The sequence below is a fragment of the Micropterus salmoides genome, unplaced genomic scaffold (genome assembly GCF_014851395.1).
Source record: "Micropterus salmoides isolate LMB-PRFRI ecotype aquatic unplaced genomic scaffold, ASM1485139v1 Ms_hic_scaffold_22, whole genome shotgun sequence".
NCBI lineage: Eukaryota > Metazoa > Chordata > Actinopteri > Centrarchiformes > Centrarchidae > Micropterus > Micropterus salmoides.
Genome location: NW_024041373.1, coordinates 9,895,356 through 9,914,462, shown reverse-complemented (window position 1 = coordinate 9,914,462; position 19,107 = coordinate 9,895,356). Strand labels below are relative to the sequence as shown.

The following is a 19,107-nucleotide window of genomic DNA, read 5'->3' as shown; positions in this document are numbered from 1 at the left end:
TACCGGTGGATCCAGTGTATAACATGTAGCTGCACTTGTGTTTTGTATGTGTGCATCCAGTGTTTGTGGTGTACCCTCTGGAGATGCTGGCAGTGCTGGCACTGCAGTGGGCTACAGACAATAAACCAGGAAATGTCTTATGGTCTAAATCCGTTTATGTTGTCAGGAGACAATTACTGCATCTGATTACACTAGTCAAGAATTTGTATTCAAGAATACAGCAAAATAGTATATTAGTAGGTTGTGACTCAGACTGAAGGAAATTTACTAAATGGATTAGGTTGAAGCTCTTTTAATAACCTATTTTTTTCAAGAAACAAATCGGAGGGAATAACTTTGAGGACCTGTGGCAGCCTGGACCCGCTCGCCCTGTGGTCATGGCCCTGCTGAGACATGGTGTGACCGTAGGTGTAGGAGGTACCCCTTTCTGAGTTGTGGTCACTACTGGACAGAATTTAATTCTGCGCAAACTATAACAAAACAGCAGTTCGGTTATTGATAACTTGTGACGAACGACAGTTTTCTATAATTTGCCAGCATTCTTTTACACGTGTTCAGAGAAATGACGCTGCGCTACGTAAATGACGTTTACACAAAGAAATCGAAACTTAACTGAGTGCAAAAAAAAAAAACGTAACTGAGAGCACGGACTTCAGATGGTACAGCGTTAAGATAAGGCAGAAGATGCTGTGTAGCTGAATCTCGACATCTTTACAATGGAAACTGGAAACTACGTAGCTCAACTACATGACTATGCATTGAAAGAACGCCTTAGGGTGGACTATGAGGATCTCGGCTCTGTTGGCCCTGACCATAATAAAACGTGAGTTGAGCAATATTTCAGAGGTTTAACAGAGGTTACCTTGCATATTTGTCCACAATGACTTGTCACCATAGACTGTATTGATTGAAGTATAATAATAGTTATTCATCTACAGTTCACATTGTATGATGAAGAATGCCAGTTAAAGGGATATTACCTAATTTCATTGTCCGACATTACTTGTGCTAATGTATGTGAGTTTATTTTTCCAAAGCGATGCTGCCTAAACGATATTAGCGCTATACCTGTGTTATTATCGCATTGAATGAAGACGTGCAGTGCAATTTAGCGCACCAAAGCGTCGGCTTGTTGCATTACCCAACTTGTACAATGGAAATTGAAGAAGGAAGTCTAAAACCGGAAACAGAGACGGCTCGCCTTCAAAATAATATTTACATTTAGCTTTTCTCCAAAGCGACTTACAATTGCTATATATGTCAGAGGTCACACGCCTCTGGAGCAACTAGGGGTTAAGTGTTTTGCTCAGGGACACATTGGTGCATGGGTCACAGTGGGGAGTTGAACCCGGGTCTCTCACACCAAAGGCAGGCATCTTCTCCATTGCTCCATCACCGCCCCTTTTCTTACAGATAACAGTCATTTTTAAGGGGCTATGTGTAGTTTTTATTTTATTTTTATGAAATGAATCACTTTTTTTATTGCCTGTGTGTGTAAAGGGTTTGTGTTAACATCTCTTCTGTAGGGTGTAATGGAGATGATTAAGTTGGTGGCATCTATGAGAGGCCGCCTAGGCCAAAACTGAATACTTCACTATACTGTCATGCACATACATTAGGGCTGAACGATTAATTGCATTTGCGATATTATCGTGATGTAATAAAACGAAATTTGATGAAGTTGATGCTTTGTCTGCACGTTACGCTGTACCTTGCCTTCTTGTTGTACAATGGCCTTAAGCTTGACAGATGCTGACACTACATAAACTTTAGTGTCACAGAGGGAATGAAAGTAGCACCCGCCACCCGCAGGTAACCTGGTGGGTGAAATCGTGGGGCCATCTGCGACTTTGACGGACAGGAAAAATGCACAACAGAAAGACACGTGTAGTAAGGTAAGCGCATTGTGGCGATCGGCACCTGCGTCACACACACAGACACCAGTCAGCTCAGAAAATATCTGTGAAACAGCGTTTCAAACCAAACTCCGAAAGTCTGAAAGAGGCCCGGAATGTCCCAAGTTACAGCCGGTGCGCTGCTCACCAGCATCGAAGGCAGCGGTGGCGGGGAACTCCGGTGTTGTCGGAGAATTACTAAACTTGTCACACACGAGAGGCGTCACGTGATTTTATTTTCGTTGTCCAACTTTTGAATTGAACCTCAAACTGAGTATTTTTTGTTTGCTTACTGGGATAAAGAAAGATGGACTCCTAGGAGATTTGAATGAGATAAAGATGCATTAATTGCTGGTTGAACTGTGGGTTCAACCACCAAGTAGGCCGACCTGATTATATTATATTATATTATTTAATGCCATAACTTGACTCAAATTATCTTTCTCATATTATTATTTGGTATATCTTCTCCACCATTACTCATAATAATAATTTTACCTAATTCATCATAACACAAGCCTGACCCACAAGAAAGAACAGTGTAGTTCTATCTATCAAATATCAATATAATGTATAGGGCCTATATATAATATATCAATATTGTGTTGGTCAGACTATACACTGATTTACTGCTTGTCCATTTTTAATAATACAGAAGGTAAAGAGCTTAAAAAGTTAATTGCATATTAAATCGCAATATTAGTAAAAAAAAAAAATTGCAATTAGATTATTTTCCTACATTGTTCAGCCCTAACATACATACTGTCATTTGTAAGTATGTATGTATGCGCAAGGTGAGTATGTACACTGTACAAAATTATAAACGCAACACTTTGGTTTTTGCCCCCATTCATCATGAGCTGAACTCAAAGATCTAAGACTTTCTCTATGTAAAGAAAGGCCTGTTTCTCTCAAATATTGTTCACAAATCTGTCTGTTAGTGACCACTTCTCCTTTGCCGAGATAATCTATCTTGATATCCCACTCCTCACAGGAGTGGGATATCAAGATGCTGATCAGACAGCATGGGTATTGCACAGGTGTGCCTTAGGCTGGCCACAAAAAGACCACTCAGAAATGGCTTCATTCAATGCGACAATGACACAGGCATAGCGCTAACATTGTTTAGGCAGCATTGGTCGATGACATTAGGTAACACCCCCTTAACTGGCATTTTTCATCATACTATGTGAACAAACTGCACAGGAATTATACTTCATGTGCGGAGAAAGGTGGATGGGAGGAGTATAAGCTGTTAAAGGTCATACTGATTTTTGTAAAGAACAGAATGGGTTGATAAAGTTCCTTAATTGCAGCAGATAACATATTGGAATGAAATCAGTTTGACCTATTATAGTACCTCAAAATTGTTCTTGAATAAAGTGTTTGGAAAAATGTAGTAGTACAATTTCAGCCTATGAATGTGATCACAGTTGAACCCTAGTGTGTGAGTGTCCTGGTGGATTCCCACATTAGTCAGAACAAGGATGATTATTGGCTCCTGGAGGCTGAATGTGGTAGTGTGCAGTAGAGCCTAACAGAGATGGCATATTTGTGACCGATTTTGATAAATTAGGATTTTGAAATGTGAAATTCTTTTCTTTCTTCTTTTCAGAAACACATAACATAAACAAAGATTAAAGCTGCAAGCAGCGATGACTGCGTGTTACCGATGGTTTTCTCTAGCACTTCTAGGGCCCTCATTCGTGAAGTAGCAAGGGCCCTAGAGGCACTAGAGAACACCTGTCAGGGCTCCAGAGTAACTTTTTGCATTGGTTGCACTGTTGCACCTGCATTTTTCATTTAGGTGCACCGCTACAAAATTTAGGTGCTCAAAAATTTAAAACTTTTCAATTGAAGCACACACACCTTCAGAGCCAATCCCAGGTGAAGAACTGCCAATTTACAGTACTGCATCAGAGCAATGCAGTTGGTTACCCTACATGCAGCACTTGCGCAAGTCGTGGCGACACACACTGCAAGAACTGTGATTGGTCGACTTGGTAGCATTGCATTTCCTTTAAGCTCCCAGGAAGAGCTGTGTGCTTTGAAGCCAGTTTTAGTAGTGGCCAAATGAGCTGCTGTAAAATGGTGGATACTTTTTTTTGAGCATCACAAACCCTTGAAATGACTCATTTCACTGTCAGAATTTGATCTATTCAGTCAATAACATTTGGAAAGTCTAGAAGAGCCACACAGTTATTATTTTACCCCCATTCAAGTTAGCAGAAGGCTAAACCAGAAGTTAGCCGGCTCACCGGCAGAAGTCAACACAGTGGAACATAAAAACCACCAACACATAAATGCGTGGGTATGTGCACCATAGTTATGTGTTTTTAAATGGCTCTCATTTTCTTCCACGAGTGAGTTTTTGTGACCAAGAAAAAAATGTTGTCACCTTGGACAGATTTTTTTTGGTCGCCCTCTGGAGCCCTGCCTGTGAATTATACGTTGTGTACCAGTACATGAAGTGTGGAACACAGTGAAATGTCATGTAAATCACATGATGATTGTCACACACGGCTTACTTTCTGTTGCCAGTAGGTGGCGCTATGACTATAACTGAACACTGACATGTAGATGTCTTGTCCTGTTGGGTTTAGGGCATCACCCCAGGAGGCTTTTTTGTATGTATGGACATGATATTGTACATCTGCCACAAAATGTTTGTACACGTCGGTGAAATGTGTCACGGGGGCTGCTCTGTTGGGGGCACTAGTGAGCCATTTTGCCACACCTATGTGCAAGACGCATATTACACGTAAATCTTCGCCACATCTGATAATTCCATACATTTTAGTAGGGTCCTTGGACGTTTTGTGCGTAGTTTTCTGTATAATTATGAGACCTCACCAATACAACATAACATGACATAATCCAATTTAAAAATAAATTAAAAATAATTTTATTGTTATAAATAGTACTTTGAACAAAAGTATACCTGATTATGTCTACTAAACCAAACACGTGTGGTGCAGAGTGCCATCTGGTGGACAAACTATGCAAAAACAACACTCATAACATGATTGAAGGATCTGTCTTCCGTCTCTACGTTTCTTTTTTAATCGTCATTTATTGGCTCTTATAAACACTGATACCGATTTATCTACAAAACCTCGTATCGGTTGGGGTCTAATGTGCAGATTCATGTAATTAAATGCACACCAACCCCACCAACATCATTTTAAGTCAGCTTGCCTGACAACAAATGTATTCCTCTACAGATTCACCCAGAGGGCAGTCCTAAATGGTAAATTCTATCCCGATGGTGTGGGAAGGAACAAGAAAGAAGCCAAACGGAATGCAGCTAAAAACGCCCTGAAATGCTTGTTGGAGAACAAATATCAGGACTCAGTTGACTCAGTAAGATTATTGTTCCTTTTTACTTAACTAGAGAATATTGGATTGTAGGTATCTAAAAGCAAAATACCAGTTGATGGCAAATGTGTCCTTGAAGTATTTGTTATCATTTTGACAGACAGAAAATGCTACAGAAGCTTCTGCATCCAACATCAACTATATAAGTTGGCTCCATGAATATGGTCAGAAGAACAGGGTGACTATAAAAGCTGTGGAGTCAACAAGACCCGGACGATTTAATGCTACTCCGTAAGCTTCCTAACTACACCCACATTCTTATCTATTTTGTCACGAGTGTACTAAATAAAAGTTTTTTATGCTAATAGATGCTGTAGCTTTGTGGTTGGTGATAAGGAGTATCCAGCTGTCACTGGGAAAACAAAGAGGGAAGCTAAGGCGAACGCAGCAGAGCTTGTATATAATAGGATATGTGGCAATAAAACTACAGAGGTAAGTAATACACATTAGTTTTTGCTGTCTTAATCATAGGCCTAAAAACCTATCAGTGTTTCCCACAGAATGACAGACAACTTGGGCAGCAGCGGCCTCACAGGGGGTTGGTGTAGTATTTCTAGTAGCTTATTTCATTCTCCACCTAATTAGTGTTTACTCACCAAGTGAATCTGCTCTCTTTCCCTTCAGTTCTCTTTTCCCCTCACTCACACACAGAACCCGTCTTCTGGATCCCCCCCCCCCCCCGCAATTCTGTTTTCAGCAGCAGGTGCACCACATATTAAGGAGGCCTGTTAATGAGCCAATCAAAACAAAACCAACGTGGTAGCTAATGATTGACATCTGCACTGGTCACTGTTACTTTACTTGGTCCGTGCTTGTAAAATATCCACCGTGTCCAAGTCTTCTAACCTAATAGATAACAACTCTCTCTGTGTTTCTCTGCAGAATGTTAAAATGGGCTGCCTAATACACCTGGGCAGCCCGCCCAAGTAAAGTCTATATGTGGGAAACACTGCTTGTGTTGTAGGGTGTCACATACTCAGAAGGCCACAGTCGAGTGTGTGAACCATCTCAACATTTTACTTTTTGTATTGTACAAGACTGCAGATGAGAAATACAACTGTACATCAACTCAACAACAGGAGGAACGCAATCCAAATCTCTTTGATATTTGGTGAGTAAATCACAACAGTAATGCATTGTTTAATTTTCATGTCTTCACCAGTGTGAAATGTTACTTGTTTATTACAGTGACAAGATAAGGCGCCTCAGTGTGAAGTCACACATTTACAGAGACATAGGGAGACAAACAGAGACAAATTACATAGGAATTGTCAACCACTACTGTCAGAAAACAAAGCGCTGCCATTCATACATTGAAGAGAGGCGATGCGGCTCACCTGATAACCCAATGTGAGTATGAACTTTTAACCTGAATAGACACTACAGACACACTATGCTAACTCTTAATCGATGTTTACTTGTAAACAACATTAAAACGTTAACACAAAGTTCTAAACTCTTTCCCCGTTTTTAAAACACAACATAGATTTTTCTACAAATTGATGATCGACAAAAAGGAGTACCCCGAAGGTGAGGGTAAGACAGTGAAGGAAGCCAGACAAAATGCAGCTCGGCTGGCCTGGTCTGCTCTTCAAGAACAGTCAGACTATGACAGCAAGGTATTTTATATTTTCTACACCCTTTATATCATCAAATATAAACTCAGTTGCGAGTTTGTTAGGTACACCTACCTAAAAATAATGTAGTCGAGTACAATGGTTCTGCCATAAATCCTACCTTTCGTGAAGGTTATAATATTCAGTTTTTGTTGAAACTGTTTTAGAGAGGTATTGATCCAATTTTATGATAATTTCTGAGGTTGTAGTTTGTGGTGCTTTTGAATTGTGTTGTGTTATATTCACCACAGCCTAGATGCTTTTATTTGAAAGCCCTTGTCATAGAATATATAAGCAATGCATTTAGTTTTTTGTTTTTTCATTCCAGGTATTGCACTTTGTTTTTTGCATATTTAACCAGGTGTTAGTTAGTGATATTTCCTAATACTAGCAGGTGGCAGGAGATGTTATCCCCAGCTACTTTTAAATTTGAATGAAATGGAATGAATGGCATTTAACATTGAATAATTATGTATAAGAGTATGTTGAACACCTTTCTGTGCATTTCAGGTGTCCGTCAGATCAACAGTGTCGGAAGATGGTGCACCACCTACGTTGTCTGCACGATCAGCTTCATTGTAAGGCACTTAATGTTATTAGTAGGAGAGCAGACTATGATGTTAAATACTGAGAAAGCTGTACTTATGTCTCTCATTGTATTCCCCTAGGGAGTCACATGACTCATCATCACAATGCACACCAATGAGCACAAGTGCCTCAATAATATTCACAGATTCATCAACCCCTTCCAAGGTTCAGGTCTGTTCTCTCATAATTATTAAAATATTTAGTAGGTTAAGCAAATTCTCTTGTAACAGTCTGCAAGACTGCAGCAGGCTAGTAGCAGCCTTGCAAGAGCAAGAAAGTTTAGTTTGGGTCCATATTTGTGTTTCACTATTTCACATTAATCTACTTTATTTTTCAAGAGGGTACTGTCAGTGCCAAATCCATACTGCCAGCAAGATCCGTTCTGCACATGCACAAAAGTGGTTCTGTCAGTCAAAGAAGGTTACTGCAAATCTGCCTATTCAAAATGATCCAGCTAACTCTTTCATATCGAGATAACAATTTTTTTTTCACTGGAGATGAAACTGTTCCCTATGATGTAATAGGAGTATACTTTAGATATTCAACAGTAAATTTTAAATTTCCAATAATGACAACAACCTAACAATATAGCAACACAAAGGAGGCTGGCGGCTGATGAGCTCAGCTGTAGGGTTAGTCGGTCGACATGCATACAATCGCTGACTTATGTTTAGGCACACACCCCTGTAATGGTTAGGGTTAGGGTAAGGTACTTTGGGAAGCTGTCAACTCCTTTTATACTAAAAATAGCTAAGTAGCTACCTGCGTCTATATGACACGACCTGTCTAGACCGGTCTAGACAGGTCGTGTCATATAGACGCACCCGGAGGCGTGTCATACGGACGCTGAAGGGTACTTTTTGCATCAAATAATGCTTTGTCAGCCTTTCTGAAAGCGTCAGCATTTGACGCCCTGAGATGAGAACAGACAACTACACACAAATAATTATGAACAGGCACATTTGTGGTAACCTTCTTTGACAGACAGGACCACTTTTGCGCATGTACAGATAGGGATCCGGCAGGCAGCATGAATTTGGTACCTATAGGTACGTCATTTTATTTGGAAGACGCTACATTGGAACAATTAACCGCTTTTTTTGTGAATTATAGATGCCCTTCAGTTCAGCTGGGTCTGAAGATGATGCACCAACTCGGTTGTCAACACCAACTTCACTGTAAGGCACTTATTGATAACAGTATTAAATCACATTGTAGAGCTTAATACTGAAAAGCTGTTGTTATGCCTCTTATTATATTTTCCTAGTGAGTCTCTGGCATCATCACAAGGCATGTCAACGAGTACAAGTGGTTCAGGAATATTCACTGATTCATCGAACTCTTCCAAGGATCAGGTCTGCACTTTATGACAATCTTAAAATCTGATAGTTAAAAGAAAAATCTGGTAGCTCATCCGGTAGAGAATGTGCACCATGTACAAGGTTGAGGCCTGTAGTGGCCTGGGTTCAAATCCAGCCCATGGCCCTTTGCTGCATGTCATCCCCTCTTTCTCTACCACTTTTCCTGTTTCCAGATTTTTTTTTCAAATATACTCAACTACTAAACTGTGCTGATTTGATGTTTTTTCTCCAAAGCAAATAATTTCAATCTTCTAGCTGGTACATCAAATGCCCACTCAATATTACCCCCCTCCTTTTCCTTGTTAGCTGTTTTTCTGCTTTCTTCCCTGTCAATAAGCAGTTTGTAACTAGACTTGTCACAAATATGTGCGTTCTTGAGAACACGCCCTCTCCTTTGATAAAATCATGTCTGCCTGTGCTCTGCCCCCTGCTGACACAAATGAAAAATGCATCTCTTCTTTCTGCCCCCTTTCTCCCCAGTCTAAAAATGTCTGCTGGCAATCACCCCAGTCCTAAAAGATATTTCGTACTGACCTGTAGGAAGATTTCGATTCACCCGTTTCTTGCCAGACTTCTTGCCTTTCCCAAGGTGTCCCCTAGGGCTCAGTTCTTGGACTGTACATTACTTGCATTTTTCCTCTTGGACACATAATTCAGCAACATTGCCTCAATTTTCACAGCTATGCTGATGACACACAACTCTACCTACACACCGAACTTCCAGACACTCTACCACCATCCTACCTGACAGAGTAGATAATATTAATACTTGGAGGACCTGAAATTACCTTAAACTCAATCAAGGCCAATTATTTATTAATTAATTAAAAATAAATGGGCCAAAGAGCAGCCCATAAAGCAAGGGTAGTGGCCCATTGGTTCATTTTCTGTACAGACACTGAGCTGGCCCAATCACATGTTTTACCAGTACCAGAAGGGGTTCTGCCCTCTGTTTCTTGTGTCAGAAGCCGGAGGTTCAGAGCCATGTGCCAGATAATGTCTCTCTCTCTCTCTGTTTCTCTGCAAAGTGCTGCAAAATATAGTGTCGTATAATTTTCGCCAAATATAGCCTACTTTGGCTTTGACTGTTAATATACCTGGGCAGTCTGCCCAAGTAAAATCTATTGTTTTGTGTGGGGAAACACATGTATGTGTGGCTGTGACATTTGTTGGTGTCTGCATGTACATTTGTCTGGCACAGGATCGGATATGTGATACTGACCAGTCAGCAGTCATGGCCAATCAAGCTGAAAATCAGAATCAGAATCAGAAGGAGCTTTATTGCCAAGTACTGGTCTACACATACGAGGAATTTGGTTTGGTGATAAGGTGCTACACATAGACAAACAATACAATTGACATAAATAAATGTAGAAATATATAAATATGGAATACACAAATGCAAGTTATATAAGAATAATAAAAGAATAGAGAAATATAATACAACTATTTGCAGAGAAAGAACAATGTGGCAGATATTTACATATTTACATTTGTGCATTACTCTGGTTTGTGTTGTGCAGACGTGTTGCAACAGAAGAGAATATTGTGTACACAAATATATAAATTGACAATAAAACAATATAGAACAACAAAGATTAACAATTAACAACAAATATGTGCAATGTACCAGGTTTATGCACAATATGAAATTAAGTAAAATTTAGACGTGCAGAGACATTTGCAATTTTTGAAAGGGGGGTTGGGGGTGTCAGTGGGGGACCCGGGCCTTGTTAATGAGGCTAGCTGCAGACGGGAAGAGGCTGTTTTTGTGGCAAGAGGTTTAGGTCCTGATGGACCTTAGCCTCCTGCCAGAGGGGAGTGTCTGAAACAGTGACCGGGATGGGAGGGGTCAGCTGCAATCTTTCTAGCTCACCTCATAATCCTGGAGGCGTACAGGTCCTGAAGAGAAGGAAGATTGCAGCCAATCACCTTCTCTGCAGAGCGAATGATACGCTGCAGCCTGCCACAAATGTGTGGCAGCAGCGTACCAGATGGTGATGGTGTACCAGGTTAGGATGGACTCAATGATGGCTTTTGATTTTGGCAGGCTGAACTTCTTTAAATGCCTCAGGAAATAGATCCTCTGCTGGGCCTTCTTGGTGAGGGAGGTGATGCTCCCACTTGAGGTCCTGGGAGATGATGGTGCCCAGGAAGTCCACAGTGGCGACAGTGGCAGTCATGCAGGATGATGGGGGAGGGAGGGGCAGGGCTCTTTCTGATGTCCAATGGTGGTGTCATCCGCAAAATTCAGGCGCTTGACTGGAGGTGCAGCTGTTGGTGTACAGGGAGAAGAGCAGAGGGGAAAGAACACAGCATTGAGAGGAACCAGTGCTGATAATCCTGGAATCAGAGATATGTTTTCCCATCTTTACGTGCTGCTTCCTGTTTGTCAGGAAGTCTGTGATCCACCTGCAGGTGGAGTCCGGTACATTCAGCTGAGAGAGCTTGTCCTGCAGCAGGGCCGGAATTATGGTATTGAAAGCAGAGCTGAAATCCACAAACAGGATCCTGGCATAGGTTCCTGGTTGTCCAGGTGCTGGAGGATGAAGTGAAGGGCCATGTTTACTGCATCATCTACAGACCTGTTTGCTCTGTAGGCGAACTGCAGGTGGTCCAGGTGGGTCTGTGATGGATTTAAGGTGGGACAACACAAGGCACTCAAAAGACTTCATTACCACAGAGGTCAGGGCAACGGGTCTGTAGTCGTTTAAGTGCAATTTATACTTCTGCGTCAAATCGACGGTGTAGCCTCTGAGTAGACCCCTACCCCACGCCGTCACCTACGGCGTAGCATGACGTACACCTCCTCAAAAATGTAACTACACGTCGAGTCGACACGGACCGTAAGCACTGTGATTGGTCGGCTGGGTAGCCTCACAATGCCTCCAAGCCGTCAGGAAGTGCCCCGTGCTTTGAAGTAACTTTTACTAGCAGCCAAAACAGTGACTGTAACACAGTGGATCAATATATTTGACCGTCACAACCTGAGCGAAATGACTCGTTTCACTATCAGAATGTGATCCACTCGGTCGATAACATTTGAAAAGGCTACACCAGCCACATGTATACAATTTTACCCCCAATCACGTTAGTGGAGGGCTAAACCAGAAATTAGCCTGCTCGCCTGGTTAAAGTCAACACAGTGGACGCGCTACCGCCGACTAGCTTTTGGGGGTGTAATTGCAGAATGACGGACACACCGACGCACACCGACGGGGATGGTGGACTGGGGCTGGAGCTGAGTGGAGAGTCACGGGGGATAGTGTCCAATTGGCACTTTAACGCTGCACCCGGTCCTGTCCCCACTCCTATATGCCTCCTCCTTTTCCAACTTTAGCTGTCTGAGTTTGGCTGTAAACCAGGATTTATCATTGTTATAACTCACCCTCGTCCGTGTTGGTAAACAGCTGTCCTCACAGAAACTGATGCAGGATGTCACAGCATCAGCAAACTCATCCAGACTGTTGATAGCAGTTCTGAAAACATCTCAGTCAGTGCAGTCCAAACACGCCTGAAGATCCTCTACAACTTCACTGGTCCACTTCTTGATGTCCTCACCACAGGTTTACAGAGCATTAGTTTTTGCCTGTATGCAGGAAAACCAGCCAATCCAGGTCACCGGCACATTGATTGGTGCATCTCTACTATTGTGTAAAAACTGTCATACCTGGTTTTGTAATGTGTCCTTGGGTGATTTGAAAGGCTTGAAATGTTTTATTATTATTACTATTTTAAAAAAAAGAAAAATCTTCTTATATTCTGCCTACTCTGTATGTGATGAAAGCAACAGAATGGAAGTAATAATTAGTTTTATAATCAAGAAAGTTTAATTTGCCCAGTTAAGGCAAATAGAGAGCTCTCCACACACACGCACACGCACACACACATACACACACACACACACACACACACACACACACACACCTACCTAGAGGGAGTCACTCAAAAAGCCATATGCTACTTGGCTGTTTAAATGTGGCGGAAGACATGTTGTATGTTGTAGTTCTTAGAGTAGTAAGAGTATACAACTTAATAATCAGAGCAGGGTTCAAAAGTATAAACCTATTTTATTCTTTATTCTCCAAGGATGCTTTCAAAGACAAGAATAGGGGAAATAGTCCAAATGAGTCAAGGTAATAAAAAACATGTATTTTATACTTACATGGTCTTAAATTTCTCTCACAATAATTGATCTACGATCCAGAAGACATTTCAGTGTTTTTTAACCTTTTGACTAAACAATAGGCATTACTCTCAACAGGTTTACTTCAGACTTTGATCCAATGGACTGTCTTGGCAAAGGAGCCTTTGGCTGTGTTTACAAAGCAAGGCATAAACTGCTGGATAGGTTTTATGCTGTAAAGATTGTCTGCCGTGAAGAGTAAGTATACAGTAGTAAGGTTCCAGTCTGCAGTGTAGCGTGTGCAGTATTTGTGCAAGAACTTTGTTTACTGATTCATTTTCTCGTTCTCCTTTGGATCAGGAAATCTCTTAGAGAGGTGGGGACATTATCAGACCTTCACCACCCTAATATCGTTAGATACTACACATTTTGGATGGAGGATTCAGGATACCAATGGGACTTTTCAGCTAGCAGTTCTAGCTCTTACCGGCAAGTCCCGATGCACCTTAACTTGTCTTAACTTTTTATGTCAAGTTCAAGGTGAGTAATTCAATATTTTTTCTGTTCTTTCTTTTCTAGGTCTATAGATAATACATCTTCAAAATTCCTCTATATTCAGATGGAGTTATGTGACACCAAAACACTCAAAGAGTGGATTGATGAGAAGAACACTCAGTCTATGCAAGACTGCAAGAGAAGAGAAGAAAGTCTAAGCATTGCTCAACAAATAATTAGTGGAGTCGAATATATTCACTCTAAGAAGCACATCCACAGGGACCTTAAGGTGAGACCAGATTCTGCAGTGTGTGACTGAGGCAAAGCTGATAGAGAATGTATGTAACTTCAGTTGTAAGAGCATTTGACATGTCCCGTGGTTTACTTAGCTTTTTTAGAAAAAAAAAGCTACCCTGACAATGTGCTGCTGCTTTCCTGCTGCTTGAAGTGCAGTATATAATTCTGTACAGCTTAGACTTTTGTCCTTGTGACCAAAATTCTTTCTTAGCTAATTGTGTGCCATTACACAACAGTACCGCTGTGGACACTCAACTCATTGGGAAAGCATGAAACCAGAAGCATGACACACAAACAGGTTAAGATAAAGGTTCTATTTTACTTTAATTCCAAAGTTAAAAGAGGAAGGACTCTCCTTGATGGGCTTGAGTCAGGAGACATGGACAGTAGGAAGGATGCTTCTGTCGGGTGTAGTGGCGGATCTGGGAGTGGGGCAACCAGGGTCAGTGGGGAACAGGCAGATGTTATGGAAGGCCAGTGGGAACCTTGTGGGATCTCTTGTGCTGGGAGCAGATCTGTCGGACAGGCGACAACAAACTCCTTGGCGTCCAGATCTATAGATGCCCACCAGCAACGTTGCAGGAGAGCCAGGTTGCCCGCTACACCAGGGTAACATTTCAGCTCAGACAAGTGGCCCCCCTGGAGAATTTGGGAGGGCACATTGGCTGGCACAAAGAAATGTTAGTAGGACAAGCACCTTGTCCTCAGTGACCCAAGAGACAGCACAAGTGACAGAGGATGAATGCTCCAGGATTTGGCCATTGATGCAGCTGACAAGGACGATGAGGGGATCCAGGATGAAGGATGGCTCTCCACCAGTCGTAACTCGGTGAAATAACTGGCCACTCATCTTTTAAGTTGAACAGACTTCAACCAGCCTCCCTTCCCAGAATAGCATGATTGAACGCTGTGTTGAGATTGGTTGTTAGGAGCTTCTCAAAAAAGCAGGCCGGAAATTGGTTTTCCCAACTGCGTAGACCTAGTCCCTGGCAGTACCGGTGAGCAGATGTAGATCACCTAGGATCAATCTGAAGGGAAGGAGGAAGGCTGGAGCTTGATAATGAGAAAGCACTAGTGTTGTCAAAAAAATCGATTTTGATACATATTGATTCTGAATATTTTAAATGGTTTTAATACTTATATTCCACAGAATCAATCCTGAAAATAAGCTTCTCTTCTCTCTTCCCGACAGAGAGTTGACACACACACACACACACACCGCTGCAGCGCCCACATAGCCTGTCACTCACAGCGCTGCCGACTCGTCTCGTTTGCTCCGGTTGAATCCAGTTTTCCAGCCAGTTTTGACAAGTCCCGCCCTACTGTGCTGTATAGTACTCGTCACTTGTGATTGGACTCTGGCAATTGCCATATGCAAGCCCATATGCAAGCAATGGTACAGAGCAGTGGAGCTGCCTCAGAGCTATCAGACCTGATGCACTGAGTGAGGAAGGGGTGATGTGCTTGTCTTTCCATGGGGCAAAGCCGGGTTTAGCTGCCAGTGAAAGTGGACTGTAATGGAAACCAGCAGCAAGACCCACAGACAAACAGGTTAAGGTAGAAGCTCTTTTTAGTTTAGTCAGAAAGCAAGTAGGGATCAAACCAGGTAATCAGTCACAACAGGCAAACTTATGCAGGTAAAGGTAAAAAGGTAAGAGCATAATCAATCAGGGGAACAAGCAAAAGGCTAGGTAGGCAGGGGGAAAGAGCTGGAAAGCTTGGGCACATGCAAACTAAACAATCTCGCAAGAGGTATATATACTACTAGGCTGATTAGGATAAAAGAAAGCAGGTGAGTGAGTTGGGCGGGGGAGGTCAGGCTTTAGGAATGGTGCGACACAGGGTTTCTGCAGTGCAGGAGGGATTGACTGAATCTGGAAAGACAGGGAGAGTGAGGCTACATCCACACCACTATTACGAAAATGATCTCTGTCCACACCATCATTTTAGCTGCATTTTAGAATTGATCATTATGAGCTGGCTGGAATTATTGAGGATATTTTTCAGTCTTGTAAATATTTGTGGACGGGTCAGGTCATTTTTTACGGCCAGTACTCAGTAATTCCCCGCCAGAATAATATTGCTGGTAGGATGGAGGAAGCCTTCAACAGTATTTAGACCATCAGGTTATGAAATCCTAGAACATACTGTTACTGTAAATGGAAGGCATTTACATTAGATTTAATAGAAAAATAAACAAATGCCACATGAATAAACCAGACACACAAAGCTTTTAGGGTCTGTAATGAACAGAAATCCAACTAGAAATGACAAAGTGACAACGTGAGAGAATAATTTCAAATAATTTTCAAAATAAGTTTTTGTATCTAGAAATGATAAACATAGTTGGTCAACAAACTAATTGATTGAACCAATGAAAGCCACATGCTGACTGTTTACCTTTTTAAAATCTGTTTCAAGCTCTACATTCATTGGTTCATGTATTACTGTACATCGCAAAGGACCTAAAGGATGGTTGTTTTTGCTTTTCAACGGTTAGCCTGACAACATCCTGTTTGGACATGATGGAGACGTGAAGATAGGAGACTTTGGTTTGGTCACCAGAGAAGATGATGATGACTCTGCTTTGATGGAGAGAACAGGGTACAGAGGAACCGCAACTTACATGGCTCCTGAACAAGTGAGATGTTCTATACTGACAATGACTTTTAATTCTTCTACTGAAGCTTCATTTACCTCATGAGCATAACTAGTTAATAAAATGAAAAGATAAAATCAGGCCGCTGAAGTGCTTTTTGTGTTTTTATTCTATCACAGAAGAGAGAGAAGACCTATGACCGAAGAGTGGACATATATCCTCTGGGGTTGATATATTTTGAACTCCTTTGGAAACTCTCTACTGGCCACGAAAGAGGAGAGGTGAGTCTTTCATAAACAGAACAGAACATTATGTGTTATTAATAGTTTGACAAAGTAAAGTTTGACAAATGTCATACCATGACAATGTTACCATATTATGAAGGGCTTTGTCTGTTATACAAAAATAAGATACCAGTAGTTGATTTAGGTATTTTCTAGCAAAAGAAATGTAATGAACGAACTGATTGTTCATCGTTGAATCTATCTCGTTAAATTTTTCTTGTATTTATTTGTAATGTTCAACAGAGCATAATTTCAGTTATTATTAAATTTCAGGCTTACTAACGTGTTCTTTTATCCTTTTATCACTTACTGAATACCAGATTTGGGATAATGCCAGAAGTCAGAAGCTCCCAGAACAATTTTCACTGACTTTTCCCCAAGAGGTAGATTCCCATATTCTTATTACCTAACTGATCCACTTGCCTTGCGCACAATAACAGCATTTATTATTGTTGGTAGAAAGATCTCAGTCACTGTTTATTTGTTGTTTTTGCAGGACCAAATAATTAAGTCAATGCTCTGTGAGAAGCCAGAAGACCGACCTGAAGCAAGTACATTGAAGGCAGAGCTGGAGAAGTGGGCTCAGACGTTAAATGCATAAAATATGCACCAGAAAAGGAATTGTGATAAGTCACGTGAGCTTTATGGAAATCTGTCTGTTCTGATGTCTGAAACTGAAATGATTTGATATACATATATTAATATGATGTTATTAATATTTGTAGGAAAATGGTTAATTTACTGCACTAACTGCACTATAGTGGTTGTTGAGATCTGTACAGAGTGTTTCCCAAGGCCAAAAACCTATGGCAATGGTTTGAGGTTGTTTGTTTTGCTCCCAACCATGCAATTAATGAACAGCCTAAAAGGGGACGTAATATTACGGATTTTATAATCAGGGAATAAAATGTAAAATCAAATTATATCATGATTTTTAAAAGTAACTTCTGCCATAATTCATTTGCTTTTGTTTTAAATAATCATTTCCTGGGTAATGTCTGTGTCAACGGATGACATTTTATTATATGCTGGAAATGGTTGAATGTATTTAAAGTAACATCACATTACAGCCTTTGTTTTGTACTGACTATGTCACACACACATACTAAACCGTACCTGTAGACACTATGGGAACCATGGTCAAATTCTTGAATGGACGTCTGATTTTTGTTTTTATTATTTTGCATTCATTAAGCATTAAAAACAATGATGGGAAATAATGGAAATATTGCCAATATTCTGTCCATGAATATGAACATTTTACCCTTAGTTCAGCTGCACCAGGTTTTTCTTATTTTCTCCCGTATGATTTTAGGTGTTCTTTGCTTTATTGTTGTTTTAATAGCTAATTTAACATCTGGTCATGATAACAGTTGAAATTTAGCCTTTTGGCTAACACTGGCTCATATACAGTGATGCTGATCCCAGAATCCCATTGTCCCAGAAGACAGATGTTTGTCTGCTTCTCCAACTTTCCCTGTACTCCATTTACCTTTTGATTCCACCAAATTTGGTTCAGATTCAATACCAAGTAATACAGAAACACTGACATTCCTACCAAAACTTTGTTAATATTAAGTACCATAATGTTTTATGAGTTTATTTATTTTATTAAAAGACTTTTGTATATCATTTAGTTTTTACTATTCTCTATTAATCATTTAATCGATTGATACTCATATCAAGACTTGTTATTGGTAGTATTGATACTTTAGGTGTCAAGCCGCCCACCTCTAGAGTGAATTCCCACAGCCATCCATTTAAGTCTCAAGTTTTAATCCATCTGATGTTTGAAAAAGGAAGAGGGGAAAAAAGCAAACATTACTGTGACTGTTAATAGTTGTGCTTCGAAGTTATAATGTCTACTTGATTCCAACAGTGGTTTTCCCAGAGGTCAATTTGTACTTGCAGTTAATGGCCTTTCTGGAACTTAAGTCTTTAGTCATTCACACTTCTCCCAGTTCCTATAAACGGGGACCATTATCTTTGCACATTGCACATATATTTCTTATACTGTGAATGTTTGCACATTCTTGCCCATACTTTACAGCTCTATCATTTTAAAAACATATATTTTGTAATACTTTAATAGTATTTGTAAATTTAAAATTTCTATTTATATTTCCAGAATTTTGTACTACTTGATAGTATCTTTTTATTTTCTCTTAAAATGTTTATTGTGATGGATCAAAATACCAAAGAAAATTCCTTGTATGTGAACATCTACAGTACTTTGCAATAAATATAAGTAGCTGTAAATATTACAAGTCTCCCATTTTCTGAGTGTGCGCTCTGTGGAGATCCTGGCAGTGTTGTTGACACTGCAGTGGGGTACAGACTTGAGTCCAGCGATGAGATCATACCGGATCATACCCGATCACACCAGCCCCGACGCCTGTCAACGTGTCAGCCTTCCCGGGACCGTCCAGATAACGTAAACCACGTAACGTTACGTAGACGAAACGACG

At 40.7% G+C, this 19,107-nt stretch overlaps 1 protein-coding gene across 1 annotated transcript; it reads left to right on the top strand.

The window, feature by feature from the left end:
• The first annotated feature begins 286 nt into the window (after positions 1-286).
• Positions 287-13,719, top strand: LOC119916940 (interferon-induced, double-stranded RNA-activated protein kinase-like). Its single transcript, XM_038736932.1, has 15 exons — positions 287-823; positions 5,120-5,258; positions 5,374-5,504; positions 5,582-5,705; positions 6,311-6,384; positions 6,462-6,623; positions 6,760-6,892; positions 7,400-7,467; positions 7,558-7,648; positions 8,591-8,655; positions 8,745-8,832; positions 12,928-12,974; positions 13,103-13,222; positions 13,325-13,504; positions 13,584-13,719. The coding sequence occupies exons 1-14, from the start codon at positions 717-719 to the stop codon at positions 13,482-13,484; spliced, it is 1,509 nt and encodes a 502-aa protein (XP_038592860.1). The 5' UTR covers positions 287-716; the 3' UTR covers positions 13,485-13,504; positions 13,584-13,719.
• Positions 13,720-19,107: the final 5,388 nt, after the last annotated feature.